Source organism: Lynx canadensis, chromosome A3, assembly GCF_007474595.2.
Source record: "Lynx canadensis isolate LIC74 chromosome A3, mLynCan4.pri.v2, whole genome shotgun sequence".
NCBI classification, from domain to species: Eukaryota; Metazoa; Chordata; class Mammalia; order Carnivora; family Felidae; genus Lynx; species Lynx canadensis.
In genome coordinates, this window is record NC_044305.1 from 66,026,460 (window position 1) to 66,044,580 (window position 18,121).

The 18,121-nt window shown below is 53.1% G+C and overlaps 1 protein-coding gene across 5 annotated transcripts in view; it reads left to right on the forward strand.

Annotated features, from left to right (window-relative positions):
• Positions 1–18,121, forward strand: part of TTC7A (tetratricopeptide repeat domain 7A) — a 120,220-nt gene that overhangs the window by 51,902 nt on the left and 50,197 nt on the right. For all 5 annotated transcript variants that reach the window (XM_030310547.1, XM_030310546.1, XM_030310548.1 and 2 more), the window contains 3 exons: positions 4,014–4,151; positions 5,714–5,797; positions 10,008–10,112. In XM_030310547.1, the coding sequence (XP_030166407.1) occupies positions 4,014–4,151; positions 5,714–5,797; positions 10,008–10,112 (327 nt within the window). The remainder of the gene's footprint in view (positions 1–4,013; positions 4,152–5,713; positions 5,798–10,007; positions 10,113–18,121) is intronic.

Consider the following 18,121-nt stretch of genomic DNA (forward strand, 5'->3'; position numbering starts at 1 on the left):
ACCCTCCTGGGAGGCCCTACACTTGCTTCATGGATCCTTCTCCAAACACCAGATATGGGTCATGCTGGCAGTAATGAGCTATTGGATGATGGGGGTGGGGAAGAACATTCTTCTTTGCTTTTCCTCTTTTGACTTGCAGAGGGCCTGCGTGAATGCCCTCAGTTTGGAGGGGGCTTCCATGGGGAGACAGCCAGAGGGCCCAGGTTGGGAGAAGGTACAGCTCACAAACCCTGCCTGGGACAGAATTCGTGGACCAGACAAGGACAGGGAATCTCCAGAGGCGGAGGGTCCTGGAGGTTGTGCTGGGAGAATATTCTGTGTTACTCCCAGCCTAGTAAGGATGGTGATGGTGAGAAGAGTATTTAGTGTCTACATATTGCTTTATGGGTCTTGGTGCATTCATATCTGTCACTGCATTTGATCTGAAGGATTTCCTAGCAAGGCCATTTGGATGGTGGAGGAAAAGAGTGGCTGGGACTAGTTCAAAGGTTGCTCGTGAATCTTGTAGTATCGCTGGCCTGAGGGTGGTGAGCCCAGGGGAGGAAGAACAGGACACTCAGGGCACACAGGCAGTGACCAGAAGTCCCCAAAGTGTCTGAGGCTCCGCCCTCCATGCCGCACATGAATCCCTGCCCTGTTGCTAACCCCCACAGCTTCCTTCCTTTTGCCCTGTTTCCCCCACCCGGCGGGCGAGCACCACTGTAGCATTTCACCGCAGCCCTGCCCCAAAGGCATAGCAACTGGGGCAAACTTCTGCTTTTGGCTTTCTTTTGGGGAACCATGCTTCCCTTTTGACACAGGCGCCAGGTCCTGAGGACCCCTGAGGAGACCCCTTCCCTGCTGTCTACCTTCTGGGGAGGCCAGTCCCCAGGCTGAGGAGATGCTCAGATCTGTTCCTGGACTTCTGACTCAATCCATGCCCAGTGCTGGAAATCCACCGCTCCCATCCCCCAGGCACACATTCAGAGACACTGTTGTCTTCAAAGGCAAGGTCTAGGGCAAGAGAAGAAAGTTTCCACACTAGGTCCAGAAATCTTTCTCTCTCAGCGTCATTCTACAGACATGGACCAAGGAAGGTGCCGGAGACAGCGTGAGATCCCTGCCCCAAGAACCCCCAAGAACTGTTGAGCATACAGGGGCTGGGGTCTGTGTGTCATGCTGGGAGAGGACACGGGCAGGGGGCCTTGCCTGGTGGGATAAGTCAGGTCAACACCTGAAGGAACAGGTACGTGAGTTGGGTTGTAAGGAGCCAGGGGGCATCCAGATTGACAGAGGGTACAGATTGTCTGTCCATGGTGCAGAGAGGGAGCTGAAGGAGTCCCATGGGGCAGGGGGACAATTGGGAGCTGGTTGTGGGAGAAGCTGGCCAGGTGAGCAGGACCTCATGGCGAAGGGCCTCATGGCAGCCACAGAAGAGGAGGTTTGACTTTGTCCTGGAGCAGTCTGGAGGGGGTTGGGAGTTGAGGTCTGCAGGGGCTGTTCTTCAAGGACAGGCCAACCAGAGTTGAGGCTTCAGTCATAGCTCACTGCTCACCATCCCCAGAAGGATATTGGTATGCATGGGTAGCTTCCTAGGTCCTGCATGTGCCCAGCCAGGCATCTCCCCACTCCCCACAGAAAAGCCCCCCAACCCCACTCCACCACAGGCTGCCAGTGTTGCTCCCTTTCCATTAGGACCCCTCTCCCACCCAAGCTCTAGGTCAAATTCCACTGGGCGCAAGTACTGTTGCTGCTTCCAGAAGGTTCCACGGCCCCTCCCTGAGGGCAGGGTCTGTACCTCCTGTCCTCTCATTGTCCCCCACCCCTGTCATTGATGCCTGGCAAAGTCGCCTCTCTGGGCCCCACCCTTAGTGGCCAGAGCTGGGGAGCTGCTGGAGGGGAAGGCCGGAAGTGGCGGAGGGGGGAGGTACATGGCCAGTGTTGTGTTCCTGCTCTGCTTAGAGAAATAGCTCCTGCCAAGCCTCTCAGAATTTCTTCTCTCTTCCTGATGGTGCCTGTGTGGGTGGATTTCACTGAGAAGGAGAGGGATTTCTCTGGCACTTTCCCTCTCTGCTCCTCTCCCTTAACCCTTTGGAGTTCCTGACCAGCTCTTGTTTATCTGGCTGGCACCAGTGCTCATCCTTTCTGGGGATCTCCTGGCCTCTCTGGCACCTTCTCCTGGGACTGGTACATGTACATGGTGGGGGCGGGGGGGAAGGTTGGCAGCCCTCACCTATTGTGGCTGGAGGAACACCCATCAGAGCCCCTGGCCACTGCTTTGCCTTCCTGAAATGCCCCCATGGGTGAGTTACTTCCTTGGGTCTTACAGGCATTTTGGCTTCCAGAAGACTGTGGGAATGCACTTCAGGCCTGCACAACAGGACACTTTTCAGAGCCTGCAGTCTGAAGGCCATTGACCTTCTTCTGCCTCTATAACCACTTGCCCTTGGGAGCCTCAGCCCCTGACCTGGAGGAGGGGTTAGTAGTCCTTCCCAGATGGAAGTTTTGAGGACCATCTCTAGACAGGAAGGATTGTCATTTTAAGTTTCCTTTTATCCCAGCATCCTTGGTTCTGAGGTCCTGTGTGGGAAAGTAGAAGAGGGTGGGTCCCAACATACAAAAGGGGGCTCAGTCCCTAATACAGATGGAGGAGGATACTGAGAGTTGCCAGTAGGGACATCTGGCTGGAACCCAGCTTTCCTTCAGTTCAGAGACAGTGCTCAGGTGTGTGTGGTGGGGGCTGGGGGAGGCAGAGGTCCCAAAGCATCCCTAGCCTGGTCCCTGCCCTGTTGCTGCTCAGCTCGAAGAACCATGATTCATGTTGAATTACTGCCGAGCCTGAGTGTCGTCCCCAGGGCACGGGTTTACAAGAGGGGGTGGGATCACAGGCCACAGAAAAAGAGGGTCCTAAATCCACACGGGGGAGATTTCAGGCGATACAGATTGTACAGAGTCACCTACTCCTAAAGCACACTTTCCCCATTCTCCTCCCCCCATCCCGCCCCCTGCCACCACCCTCCCACCCAGTAGCCAGCCACCTGGCAACTCTGAGCTACTGAACTCCTAAGTGCTGGACACCAAGCATAGAGGCCCTATGTTATGGGAGAGGTTTCTTAGGGAGCTCATGAGAGTTCCATGGTCAGAAGGAGTCAGGATAGGGTCTGGGTTGGACACAGGGTGATGGGAAGGAAGTATAGCAGCAGAGGAGTCCTTATCAGAGGGACCTGCAGAGGACACCAAGGAGCCACAGCCCAAGCTCCCCTCCTGTGAGTCAAGCAGCAGAACCACCCACCTGATCTAGACAGTTCCAGATATTACCTGAAGCTCTTTCTGTGAGTGGACAATTCCAAGCACACAAGGAGCTGTTCCACAAAACACATAAACATGTCCTCAAAAATGCCAGTGTTTGAAAGACAGACGAGAGCTGAGGGGCTCTTCTGGCTGAGAGGAGACAAAAAAGACGTACTCCCTGAATGCAGGGCATGGTCCTGGATTGGGTTCTGGGATGAGAAAATTTCTAGTGAGACCAGCAGTGGGCAGGTGGTAAGATCTGACTGTGAGCTGGTATGAGAGGTTTCAGTTTTACATTTCCTGAAATACTGGCGTTCCTCTTGTGGTTGTTAAAAAAAAAAAAAAAAAATGCCCTCTTGTATTTAGGGGCAAAGGGTCATCTTACCATAATGACTTTATTATTGTTATTATTATGATTATTATTATGATTATTATTATTATTATATACTAGAGACAGGCAAATGTGATCAGTGCCATTATCCTTGAAATTTTTCTGTAGGTTTGAGATTTTGCAGACTAAAACATTGAATAGCAGGAACCTTCAGAACTGCTTCCTCACCTGGGCTATGAGTAGAGGGTTTTTTCTCTTTCATGGGGGCCTTCATGGGGATGGGGAAAGGCTCTGGCTGATTTTAGGAGCATGGCCTGGTTTAGCAATATAAGGGTGATGGTCACCGGGCCTTGGAGGCAGGCAGCTGCTTATTTTCTGTCCTTGCTCTTTCCCAAACCACGTTCCCCCACAGGCTACCCGAGATGTGGTGCTGAGCCGAGCACCGGAGCAGGAGGAGGACCGGGCAGTGAGCCTGCAGAACGCTGCGGCCATCTATGACCTCCTGAGCATCACACTGGGCAGGAGAGGCCAGTACGTCATGCTCTCTGAGGTATGGTGGCCCACCCCTCCCCAGAAGTCAGGTGGCCCACCAAGGACCTCCTCCTCTGTCCCTTTCCTGCCTCCACCAAGGGGTATAGCTCAGTTCTTGGGAGACCAGGCTTAGGACCATTCCATTTCCAATGTTGGGAGAGCTGCTCATCACTGGCAGGGTGGGTTTTTGGTTTTCAGTTGTTTTACTAGTGTTTTTGTGTGATTTTCTTTTGAAAAAAACACATGGCGTTGCATAGAGAAACACAAAGGGAAAATTATCCACCCCTCAGTTTCCCCCACAGAGGACACTGGTGTTTCATTACTGCCTCTCCCGACAAGGTTCTGAGCTTGGTGTGTGTTGGGAACCTGGGCCCCCTCCCACCCAAGCTAGACAGAGCACCCCCAATCTATTGAGCAGACCCTGGTCGGGCAACGCTCTAGGGATGGTGTCTGTCCGGGGTGGAGATGGAAGGACCAGAGCACCAAGCTGTCCCTCTCTCCGTCCCCCACAGTGCGAATGGCACGCATACATGTTTGAGCTTTCCAATCTGGGCTGGGATCAAAGGTGGCACTAGGGATAGGCCTCTTGGCAGTAGATTCTCTTCCCATGTGTTTACGGGGTTCCTGGGGTGGGTGACATCTGCTGAGCTCCTGCTTGCCCCAGGTGCCATGCAAGGTGCTCTCAGAGGATACCTTCTTTAAGTAGTATTCTCTCGAGTTTACCAGCAAGGAAGGCAAGGCCCAGAGAGATGGTTTCTTGCCCAAGATGGCGGTGAGAGTGCACGCTGAGCCAACAAGTGAACCCAGGCCAGCGAGCTCTTAAAGTACATACTGTCTGGTCCTGTAACCTCACCTCTGTTCCCCACCCCGCCTGACCATGGCCACATGATGAATCCTGTCCTCACATGCTGGCTTCTGCCTCCATCACCTGGAAGCACTTGTATTGTCTGTTGGATCTCACCAGGCCACCCCTGATACGGGCTTGCCCAGGACTGGACAGGCAGGTGGGGCAGTCAGTCTTCTCGGTGGTCATAGAGAATAGCAGAACTGAGAAAAAGCCTTTCCATCTGGGGGGCTTTGTAGTCAGCCTGCTCTGCCAGTTACTAGCCCTGTGACCCTGATAAGTCATTCAAGCCTCAGCTTCCTCATCTGTGAAATGGGAATAATGAGAGAACCCACCTCACAGAGTTGTTGGGGAGAATGAATGAATTAATACACGTAAAAAGCTGAGAATGGTACCATGCACAATAATGAATGTCACTTATCGTTTTTATGGGATGTTTAAATTTTAAAAACCCAGACCCAATTTCATTCACTTTTGACCATCACCCTGGAAGGTTTTCACACGTTGTAGAGGTAGGAACCGAGGGGCAGAGAGGGTAAGAGGCTTGTGCAAAGTCATCCAGCATGCCTGTGGCAGGGACAGGTGATGCCTGGCGTTTGCTGACGGGAACCAAGTGTGGGCCGAAGACAGCCTCCTCCAGGAAGTGATTTGGGCAGTGGTTACCCTGGAAAGGAGTGGGCTGGGCTAGGAGGGGAGGACCCCTGGTGGGGAAGTGCTGACCAGCCCCCTCTCCTCAGTGCCTGGAGCGAGCCATGAAGTTTGCCTTTGAAGAATTTCACCTTTGGTACCAAGTGGCCCTCTCCATGGTGGCTTGTGGGAAGGTAAGACCCGGGGTGTGTGTGGGGTGGGGGAGGTTGCACCCATAGCCCCACCCATGGGGCCTCTGCTCTCCTCTGGTCCCTCCCAGAGGTGAGTGGAGGGTGTGGCGGTGATTCAGAAATGTCCCGAATCAGGTTTTAATCTCCAGGAGAGTGGGGGGCGCCAGAGGGTCACACACAGACCCCTGTGTGACTCTGGTGTCCCCCTGTGAGTTATGAGGTGCCAGGTGTGCAGTGTGAGTCTGTGGATGCTTTTCTCCTAGTACATGTGCACACATGTGGCATCGGAGCATTTCCATGTGTGACTTGAGTACCACTGTGTGAAACAGGCCTGGGACAAGGCTTCTGGGCAAGGAGCATGTTGTTCCATTTGGGCCGTAGCTCTCTTCCTGCCCATCGAGTGTGGTGTCAGGAAAGGACCTTCCCATGGAAGGACCTGCCTGGGAGGGAGAGGTTGAGGGTGGAGCAGAACAGCAGCTCCCACATGGGAGTTTGGGAGTTCAGAGGGAGGACTGCGTCAGAGGATGTGGCTGGGGCGGGGGCAGGGAAACTGCCCTTATCCCAGGTCACCAGAGCCACCTTTGCACTCTACCCACCGAGCCCTGTTCCAGCACCCCCTGCTTTCTCCTCTGATGAGAATTACACTTACATAAGCCTCTATTTTCAGCAGTAACATGAAAGGAAAACCTTTCCGGAGCTGGGTGCTGAGGGTGTTAGAGCCGAGGACGTTATGAATGCAGGAAATAAGGTGGCAGGAGCTTGCAAATCGTGCCAAGAGCTGTAAACACCCAGAGCCCTTTTGTGGGGCTGAGGGAATTCCTGCCCCCTCCCCCGCCCATCTGTGCCACCTGCCATTTCTAGCCCTGCAGCTCGTCTCCGAGGCGGGCCCTCCTGGGCTTGCCAGCATCTCCCCCACAAATGGAGGCCATGCTGGCCGGGTCAGGCAGGGAAGAGGAAGAAGAGCAGGGGCTGCAGCCTGACAGGTGGGAAGGGGCCAGGGGAGTATGGTGAGAATCACCTGGGGAGCCTCCCACCCCTGCACCACCCCGCCCCCCACTATCAAGTTTGTCTTCCCAGACTTCTTCCCCTCCCCCATCAAGTTGACCTCCCAGAGCCTTCTGAATGCACAGACATGATGTACCCTGGCTCTGTGCTCAGCAGGGTCCTGTCAAGGCTCAGGGGGAGTTCAAGCCACAGACAGAGTGAGGCCTGAGGGAGGGGAGGAGGTAGGGCTGGAGCTTACACAGAGCCTGGGCAGACAGCTCACAGGGGCATGTGACAGCTTCTTCCCGACTCTGGGAAACAAAGAGCCTCTAGTCTTATAATAGTGAGCATGAACCAGGAGGAGAGGCCCAGGGCCACAGCAGTGGTCCTCACCCTTCTGTGAATCATGAACCCCCTTTGAGATGCCAAGAAAAGCTGGGGACCCGTCTCAGAAGAATGTACCACACTCAGAAGTTAGCTTTAATATCTGGTGGTACTCCAGGAAGCCCCCCAGTCTCAGGAGAAGGTGTCATGTTAGTCTGGGAGGTACGGGATCTCGAACCTCCTTACTGAGAAGAGCCAGGCTCAGAGATCAGAGAGGTCCACACGCAGTCTGGCACGTCCCAGGATCCAGGGAGTTGGTGTTCGGGCCTGGCTCCTTCACAGACCAGCAAGGTGGGCATGAGAATGGGCATATAGGCAGGGAGTTGGGGTGATGTGGAAGTTCCTCGCACATGAGACCCCACAGTCCAGAGACACTGGGTTATACCCATCCCTGCATTTGGTGTAGCAGGAGATTGTTCTGGAAACGCACTCTCCACTCCCCTCAGGAACCTGCACACCAGCTCAGTCTGCCTGGTTGGCCCAGGCAGCCCTCGACATGGGCCAGAGCTGGCCTCTGCCAAAGCCTAAGGTAGGAATCAAGGTTCTTGTACCTGCATTTGTGCCGAAGGTGAGGCCAGGCCAATATAAACACATCTGACACCTCAACCTGCAGGAAGAAACGATGAGGTCCATGACATGATTTAGGTCGCTCCTTCTCTTGGTCTCCTCAGCAGTCACATTGGCTGCGTTGCTAGGTAACCAGCATGACAAAAAAAAAAAAGAAAAAGGAAAAAAAAGCTGCCAACCGTGACTGTGGAGTCCTCAGTTGGCTCCTTAAATAGCAGCATTTTGTGGTCTGTGTGTGGTGAACATGGACAGTCAGGGTTATAGAACCTTTATTTCAAGGTCAGGGAACACTTCAACCCTGCAGAGGCCAGTAGCCAGGGAAGGAGGCCAAGGAGAACCCGAGGCTTGCTGTGCTGTGTGGACAGGGGGCCGTGGCGGGGGGTGCTGGGAGTTGCATTCACAGGAGCTGTGCATCTCCTGGCAGCCCCTTCAGGCCCTTCACGACACCTCCCATCCTGCAGCCTAGGCCAGCCTCCCAGCCTGCCAGAACAGGTCGTCTGCTGACACCTTCCTGTGCTTGGTCTCACACCCTCGTGTGTCCTGTGTTTCCCAAGAGAGCAGTGGGGAATGGTAGCTTTTTTCTTCTGTCCCTGACCTTTGTGCAGGCACCTGATAGGCAAGAGTCATGACCTCTTCCGCCTTCCTACAGTGACCCCACAACCCCAGCCCAGTACTGGGCCGGGAACTGGCCCTTGACTAGGACACCTGGAATTGGCCTAATAAGCCTGAGCCCAGAGCCTCAGTCTGTCATGTCTGGGCTGAGAAAGGAGGGGTAGCTAGAGAGAGGCTGGGGGTCTAGGGTGGACACAGATATTGAGTTCCAGGTCTGTTTCTGCCAGTCTCACACTGAGCTGGGGACAAGTAAGCCTAACAGAATCCCACTTCCTCAGTGATAACCTTCAGAGTTGCTGGGGAGGGTGAAAGCTAATTAATGGTAAGGAAGCTTGACTCGCAGCAGGGCTTAGCATGTGGGAATTGTAGTTACACACACATGCCCCTGCCTGCCTGCCTACCTGGGGGCCACACAACCATGGGAGTGTGCACACTTGGGGTGGTGTCACTGCTGAGTTTCTTGGAAAAGTGTTGGATTCAGTCAGAAGCCCTGACTGTGTGTGTGTGTGTGTGTGTGTGTGTGCAGCAGGGAGACACAGGCTTCTTCTGCCAAGGTAGTCACCACAGAGCAGAATAGGGCAGTGGTTACAAGCTTAGAGCCAGACTGTTCAAACCCCAGCTCAGCCACTTATGGGTACTGTGGCTTTGAACAAGCTACTTAACTTCTCTGCATTTCAGTTTCCTCACCTATAAATAGGGACATAGCATACTACCTCATAGAAGAGTTGTGAAAAATGAATGACTTAATATTTATAAAGCACTTTGCCCAGAGGACAGCAGACCTTCTATACAGGGTCAAATAGTAAATATTTTTGACTTTGCAGGCCAAGTAGTCTCTGTGGGAACTACTCCACTCTGTCATAAAAACAGCTGTAGGCAATACATACATGAATGGGTGTGGCTGAGTTCCAATAAAACTTTATTTCCAAGAGCAGACAGAGGGCCACATTTGGCCCTGATTTATAACAGTGCCTGGTACACAGTAAGATCTAAGTAAGTGTTAGCTGGTGTTCTCCTTCTCATTATTGTGATTGGTCATATTGCTGCCTGGCTGCGGATGGTCTCTCCTCCTGGCCCTCCCTCCACACATGGCCATTCTCAGCAGGTCCATTCTGGCCCCATCTCTGTGGCCGAGTCCCTGGAGCCTTGTGGGGCCTCGGATTCCTGGCTGGAGGTTTTCTTTGGCTCTGCCAGCTAGACTTCTCTCCTCCTCCTCTGCCAGCGTTTATGCCTCGTCTCGTCTCCCCACCACAGCCCTGCCTCCAGCTCCTGCAGGGCTTTGGTGTCATCCCGTCCCCTGAAAACGAAGGCTATTGAGCTCAGAAGTTTGAGAGAGCCCCTTTTGGCCTCTAAAATTTCCATGGTTCATATTTGAGTTCCTTCCGAAGAGCTTCCACCTGCTGTTACCTTAGCTGTTGGCACACCACCTCTGGGCAAAGGTCACAGCCTCCATTCTCCAGATGAGGAACCTGAAGCCCAGGAGGGATTTGTCCACCAACATGACCTGTGCTCCTCTCACTGGGCCCTCTTCCTGGCTCTTGGGAGGAAAGGGGTACAGAGCAAGGACTGGCGGTTTGGGAGCTCCCCCATGCCGTAGGCATGAGGCACCCAGTCTGTTGAGGCCCAGGGCTGTCAGTAATGGTGTCACCTGCCCTTTCTTCTGCAGTCAGCCTACGCCGTGTCTCTGCTGCGGGAGTGCATGAAGCTTCGGCCCTCGGACCCCACTGTGCCCCTGATGGCTGCCAAGGTCTGCATCGGGTCCCTGCATTGGGTGAGTGAGCCGTGGGGGTAGGGCCCAGATTCCGGCAGCTCCTGCGGGAGGGTGGTGGTGAGCATGAGATGGAGGCATGCAATCCTGCTGTGTGTATAAGGGGTGGGGGCGCGAGGGAAACTGTGAGGCAGACAGGCCTGGAAGGGGAAATCTGAGAAAAGCAGCCTCCATCTGCAGCAGCAGGTCCCCCAACTCAGGACGGTGTCAGCTTTGTGGTTCAGCCTTGAGCTGTGGTCTCCAGAGAGCTGAATGTAGAGTCAAAAGTAGAGGGCCTGCCACGTGCCCAGCAGGGCAGTAGTGGACAGGACTTGGAGCACCTGGGCCAACCATCGTTTGCATAGAGGCTGCACATTACTGCAGGGTGCAGTTCTGTGTGGGCAGGACTAGAGGGTGGCCTCCTCTGTCAGCCCCTCGTTCCTCTGGGCTCCAGACTACAGGTCCCTGCCCTGTGCTCAGCTGCCTGCCTGGGGCTCTGCTGGGGCTGCAGAACTGTCAGGTGAGCCCTCTCCCCAGAGGACGGGCTTTACTGCAGGCAGGCCCTGAGGCCCTCACTGAAGCAGGTGATAGGCACTGGGCCTGTAGCACCCCCCCGCCCTCCTCCCACCCTAACCCAGGCTCCTGTGGTGGCTGCTCTAAGTCTATGGGGTCCTGAGGCAGGGCCTCTTCATGGTGTCTCCTCTCACTAGGAGCTCACTTCCTAAGGGTCTCTCCTTCCTTAAGCCCACATCAGCCTCCTGATGTCAGGGGCTGTCTTAGAACAAGTACATCTGCTCCTTCAGGTTGGCAGGAGCCCACTTCTCTCTGCAGGCAAGATAGCCCCAGTTCCTTCATCTGCCCTCCAGGCCCAGCAGCTCCCTAAAGGAAGCTGCTGCCATACACAGTCCTCCCCTGCCTGTTGTCCCAACCCCCCCAAGCCCACCCTCATCATGGTTGGGTGCCCAGCTTGTTCAGGGGAGCAGGGGCCAGGCTCCAGGGGTATACAGCAGATGCTTCAGAATTAGTGGCCTGTCCGGCTCCTGCTGCCACCCCCCCCCCCTTAGGTTTCCAGCCCTGGAAAGGGAAACTCGTGTTCTAACCCTTCCCACCAAGTCCCTCCGGGGACTAGAAACTGGCCCTGACCCTCCCCTGCATCCCCACCTCACAGCCCCTGTGGGCCTTGTCCTGTCTGCCACAGAGAGGGCTGACCCCCAAGCATGAGGAGCAAGGAAGAAACAGCACCTTCCCCTCTGTCTCCAGAGTCTCAGATTCCTGTAGCTGAAGTGCCTGCATGACCCTGCATGGCCCCACTTGCTGTGAATGGTGGGGGGAGGGGGAAGCATGGCTTCCAGCCAGCCCCAGGCTTTAGAGGGTGGTTTTAGTGAGGGAGAAATTCGGCAGAAGGACGTATAACAGGCTCCAGGCATTGGAAGAGGCTGTGTGATGATGTGGGTAAAAGTTTTGTTGCCCAGCCCCTGGGTGGTCTTGAGTGAAGTACTAACCTTGCTGTGCCTCAGTTTCCTCATTCGTAAAATGGAAATAATTATAGTCCGTTCCTCATATGTGGCATAAATGACATAAAGTATGTAGAAGGCTAGATGGGTCAAGGAGATTCACAGAGGACGTGGCCTTGGCCTGTGGAGGGTCAGGCTACTGGTGGGTTCTTCCATCACTGCTTGCTTTCCCCATGCTATGATTAGCAGGGAAACTCCTTGCCCCCCAAATCCTTGCAGGGGGACTATTGGCGTCTTGCATCTTAGAAGTGGGGAGCTGTGGGGACATGGTTGGTTTGCGGGTGTCGGCAGAGAGGAGACACCCAGACTGAGCACCGCAACAGAGGGCTATGGTGTGAGCCGGGGGGTGCAGAGAAGGGGGGCTCACAGAACCCTCGCTCACACTCCTGCATGTTTCTGAGGCTCTTGAGAGGGGCCTCAAGTCCACCTCTGGGACAAAGCCCCAAATACCCGCCTCACTGAGCTGGGGCAGGGGAGGGCCTCTGTCCTCTCATAGGCCGCCAGCTCTGAGGTGGCTGTGGGTGTCCACCCAGCCAGCAGTCCCTTGCCAGGAAGCCTAAATTTAGGTCTTCCCACCGTGAAGGAGCTGTTTCCCTCAGCAGCATAATTACAGTCATTACATGCATTCAGATTACATGGTAATAAAATTAGGATCAAATCAGTCCAAATTGAAATCAGATGAGTTAGGAGCAAAGTCATCAATGACAACATAAATAGAAAAGCCCAAAAGGAAACTTAAACATGCAGACTTGTCATCAGAATCGGAGAGGAGGGTGAGCTGTTTAACCTCAGCTGAGAAGCATGCACGGCTTTGGGGGCTGGTTTGAGATGGGGTTTCAGTTGGGTCCAGACTAGAGCCAGGACATGCTGGAGGGCCAGGCCTCCTGGTGGCCGTCCCTAACCTGGAACCCTTGGACCTCCCTAAAGTTCCATTTATACCTGCCTTGGACACCTAGCACATTACATTGTAATCACCAGTGTTTCTTGAGGGCAGAAACTGTCTCTCTTCCTTCTTAAACCCCAGGTCAGAGTTAATGTCTGGTGCTTATTGGATAGATCCTACTTGCCAATGAGCCCAATCACTGGGCAACCAATTCTGCCTTGTGTGGTACTTCTCTTCCCAATAGTCGGGGAGCTTCTTTCCTTACCACACTGCACCCCGCATATCTGTCCCCAGCAAAGAACCCTGCATGTGGTTAGGTGTCCACTAATATCTTATAGAATGACTCCCGCCCCAGCTGGCTGGGAGGGATGAGTGTGGAAAGTCTGCCTCTGGTTCAGTGGTTCTCAGGTTCCCGAGTTGGCATGGGCAGAGAGCAGACCGTGGGTAGCTAAGGGCAGCCTGTTCTCCAAGGAGGCTGGGAGAGGGGGGGCCCAGCACTTTCTATTTGCAGAACCACAAACAGGAAGAACAGGTCTGACCTCGGTGGGCAGAGGGGTGCTAGTACTTGGGATGGAGCACAGTTTGTGAAAGGCATCTGATGCCACCTCTGTCTGTTGCCTTTGCAGCTCTTCTGGCTCACAACAGCCCCCAGCAGCCCCAGCCTTTGCCCAGCCAAGCCCCGTGAGCTGGGGACAGAAATCTAGGGGTGGACAACTTGGCCCAGGTTGCAGGAAAGGAGGCTGAAACTGGGACATTTGAAAAACGAGTTGTGCTGGGTTAAACCGGCCTCGGTGGCCATGTGCCCAGAGGTGGAGCACCTGCTGTCCCCACATCCTGTCCTCATGCCCAGAGCCAGCATGCGACACCCTAGGCTAGGTCTGGGTCTGAGAGCCAGGTTGTCCTCGGGTAGTGGTGGGGGAAGGAGGGCACCAGGCAGAGGGACCTGCATGGCCACATGCTGGCTGATGTGGGGTTTGATGCAAGGTGATTGCTCCTGGGTCAGGTACGGGGTCAGGTGGGAGAGTACTGGCCCCGAGGCTTAGCCTGAGGCTCCCCTAGGTGGCGGGTGGGGGGGCATCCCAGGCTCTGACCCAGTAACTGCTGCTGCGTGTGGTAGCCTCCTGCCTTGCCATGGCCGATGTCTTGCTAAGGTCCCCAGCCAGTTTTGGGGCAAGAAGGAAAGAGATGTAAATATTTTTTAGTCTCTCTCCAAACATAATTACTTAAAATGTATTTAATTTAAAAAGGTGAAACTTCCCTAGGAGGACAGGAGCTGGGGGTGTGCATGTGTGCTGTGTTTCGCACACAAGAAGGGCGTTATGAAATTGAAAAGCAGACCATGCTCCTCTTTTGAAAGGTCTGTATGCTGTCTCTGGGCCTCTTCCCGAGGGGGCAGTATGAGGCCGTGCAAATAGTGCAGGCTTTGGAGACAGAGAGGATCGTGTTCAAATCCCTGCCCGCTCAGTAGCTATGTGACTTTAGGGGAGTAATTTGCCCTCTCCGTGTCTCATCTGTACCATGGAAACTGTCACATCCACCCTTTACAGGTGGCTGTGAACACCAGAGCTGAGCAGTGTTGCTGCCTACCACGTTGCAAGTACCTGATGAATGGCAGCTATCCCTGTGACAGACCCTTCAAAACAGCAGGTTCTCAGAAAGCACATGCTTTTGTGTTTTTACCTCCATTTTTCAGATTCAGGGGTGGCCAGAGCCAGGAAGATGAGTGTTTAAGAGACAGGGGAGACAGAGTGCCAGCAATCCTGCCGCTAGCCTGTGGAAATACAGAAGTTTCGTCCTGTTCCTCCTGGGAAGGGAAAAGTGCATTTTCAGTGGAGCAGTTGACAATAGGCCCTGAGCCCCATGGGAAGGGACTGAGGAGAAACTGGAGAGGTTCAGAAAGCAACTTTCTCTGGTTCCCAGGAAGAGGAAGAGAATGAAATGCCAGGGGTACAACCTCTTTGGCCCCATGCGAGATGAATGAGGCAGCCCTTGAAGCAGAAGGCAGCCAAGCAAGAGCAAAGTGTGTAAGTCAGAAGCCTGTCTGTGTAGGGACCAAGTCAGGAAGACCAGAGAGCCGTTAGGAACTTGTGAAGTCATGGGAACACTTCCCTTACTTCCGGAAAGCCGAAGCAAAGGGTCCACACGTTAGAACCTTCATTGCCTCCTTTTCCCAAAGGGTCAGAGAGGAAGAGAGTGAAGACCCACAGAGGGCAGCTGTGAATCAGGTAGCTCAGAAAGATCCAGATGTAGGCGCAGGAGACCTGAGTTAGAAACTCCATTCTGTCACTAGCCAGGTGGCCTCGAACAGGTCCCCTAAGCTCCCTGTGCCCCAGAACCTTCAGCTGTGAGACACCTGTTCCATCAGGTGGCAGCGGTGCTATGATGCACCAGGTTGCACTAAACCTCTCTGGAATGGCAGGGGCGTGGAGGGGGTCTCTATGTGGGGTTCATGGCGAAGTTACACGACTGCCATAGGTAAAGGAGATATTTAAAAAGTAGTGTATCACCGGAAGGAGAACAGCTGAAAAGAACTTTAAAAACCTGTCACCCTGGAAGAGTGTGGTTGAGCAAGGAGGGCCCAGCACTGTAATCTGAGCTAATCTTGCAGAAACAGCAGCCCCAACTGCAGAGCCACCAGCTGCCAACTTTTGAGGCCACCATAGGAAGTGTCTGGAGACTGAAAAGGCCAAGTGAGGGAGTCCCGGGGAGAAAGCTGATGGGGGTGGCTATAGATGGGCAGCTCAGTCAGCCCCTGGATTAGAGCTGTGGCTTTCCCATCAGAAGCTGAGACCCGTTCGTGGGTTGTGAAATAGAACTCTTTCTTAAGAAAAAATTGAAATAGACTATCAGAGAATAAGATGGAAAAGTATCATTCTGAGTGTGTTACCCACAGCAGGGGTGAGTATTGTTACAAAGGGTAGGTTAGTGGGTGTAGGTCTTTGTGTCCTGGACTGTGGATAGAGGGTCAGAGGGTTTGACCAGCTGGCACAGTAGACTGCACAGGGCTGTCTGCACAGGACCCAGCTGGTCCTTCTGTATTGTCTCCTTTTCTGAGGCAGGAGATAAAAGGCAGGCAGTAGTACCCCCTTTGGATTCCAGGACAGTCTTTGATGCCACTTCCTGATTTGTCAGAGAGGTCATGTACAAGGGGGCATGAGGACTTTATTCAGATGGCACTTGCCACATCTGTCAGGCTGATGCCTAAGAGAATTCTGGAAGATGCAACTAATTATAGATAGAAATTCACTAGCTAATGATAATAGTTTACATTTATTCAAGCACTGCTCCGAGCATTCACTGTGTCTTATCTCATTCAGTCCTCCCAGCAACTGCCTCACAGACAAACACTTGTCACACCATTTTACAGAAGAGGGAACTGAAGCACAGCAAAGTGAGGTGACTTACCCAAGGTCACACAGTTAGTAAGTAACCAAGCCAGGATTTGAGTGTGAGAAGTCTGGTCCCAGGGCTTGTGTTCTCAGCTTTCAAGGCTGCCCTGCTATCCGTGTGGAGAGCTTATTCCTGAGTGTGGAACTGAGTGTGGACTTGGCTGGGCACTTAGTATTTCAGAACAAACATGACAAAGCCACTTTCTCAAGGGCTTTAGGATTGCCACTCATGTCTTAGATGAAGGGGAATGGTGCATTGTGTGTGTACATATTTGTTTATGTGTGTGTGTAGTGTGTATATGTGTGTGTATATACTTGTGTATATATATATGTATACTTATGTAAATATATAATATACATATTATATATTTATATACATATTTCTTGTTTTTAAAATATATTTAAAATACATATAAATCTTGGGTTTGTTTTGTTTTTGTTTTGTTTGCTGTGACAGCATTTTTTCCTTTCGCTGACCAGTTAGAGCTCCCATCTATATTAATACTGTATGTTAGCATGTTGTACGTTGACATATTTAAAACAATTGATATTTTTTCCCCTTTATCATCACTGCAGTGACTCCTCATGCAAAAAGGCTGCTTTGTAATAGGTGGTAGGAACCAAAATAGTGTTGGGCATCTAGGGAAAATGGTATATTCAAGCTTTGTGAGTTTGATTTGAGACAAATGCTGACACAGTGCTTAAACTACATGGACAAACAAGGCTGGCAAGTACTGACTGAGGAAGGCTCCTGACCTGGGGGTCAGAGTGGACCACAAGTTGGACAAGTTAAGGATGTATGTTTTTAGTTTATTTATTTACTTTGAGAGAGAGTGTGCAAGTAGGAGAGGAGTGGAAAGAGAGAGGGAATGGGGGAGAGAGAGAGAGAATCCCAAGCAGGGTCCACACTGTCAGCGCAGAGCCTGATGTGTGGCTCGAACCCATGAACTGTGACCTGAGTAGAAGTTGGACACTTAACTGACTGAGCCACCCAGGTGCCCCTGTTTTCACTTTTTAAAACTAAAGTGTGGCGAGCTCTTCTAATCCAGAATATGATGTGTGTGAACTGGAGAGTAACTTCTCCCTGTTTGCCAGTAATTGTTGAGCCTTGTTCTCAGCACCTTCCCTACCTGGGAAGGAGGAGATAGAAGCCGGCATTTGCTGAGTTGAAGGACATGGTCATGGGAAGAGTGTATACACATGGATGTAATTGGTTTCTAGATTCTTTCTGTAACTGGTAATTGGTGGTTTATAAACAAGCTTGCTCCTGTTTGGATGGGGCATAATGATGCCTAAAGACTGTACGCGATGAGCCGTGTCAGCAATGGGATGTTAGGAAGGAGGAAAGGTGGAGTTTACTCACTTAACCCTTTTCTTGGTCCCTCCTGACCCCCATGCCCCCCGCCATGAGTCCTCCTTGGACAACCACAGCCACATGATTGTCCTTCTGTTGGAGCTCCAGTAGCCACATGCCAGCATTACACAGGGAGCCTTAATTAAGAGCCACCCTGTTCACTTGTGGGGTTTCCTTGTGAACTCACCCAGGCATCCTGCCCCCTTATCACTGGGTTCCTCAGCTAGGCCCATCACAGAGCCTGCTGCTGCAGAAGCCTTGGTGGAGGTTTGTGGGGAGGAGCAGTTGGAGGTGGGGTCCAACTCCCCATTTTGCAGAAGAGGACCTTTGGGTCCTCATAGAAATTAAGTGATTTGCTCCAGGCCCCACAGCTGTCAGGTGCCAGGTGAGTATCAGAGTCTGTGTCTGGGAGCTCATCTTCCAGGGCTTTTCTCTCAACCTGGCTCTGACTTCAGGCCCCCAAGCCCACCCCCACCCCCACCCCCACCCCCCTGCCTCAGGTCCTGCTGGTCCAGGTGGTGCCAGGAAACAGATCTCAGCTGCTACAGGCTTGGCCCCCCTGGCCAGCTGAGATGGACAGCAGGCAGCTGAGGAGTTTCCTGAGCTATGGCCTTTCCCCAACTGTGAATCCTAGGGCCTGATGGTGTCAGAGCTCAGGTCCCTGGACTCCCTACTCCTCTCAGTGACCAGCCCACCAACCTGGAGGTGGCCTGCTGTCCAGGCCAGCAGCTAGAGCACCAGCATGAGGGGGCTGGAGCACTGCCCTGGTCGGGGATGGTGGGCAGGCCACACAGGGATTCAGTCCCCCATCCGCCATCTCTGTCTGGGCTGTCAGCTCACATGTTCTACTTCCTTGTGTTTGGGTTCTGTTGTTTCCCTCCCTTCACAGTGGG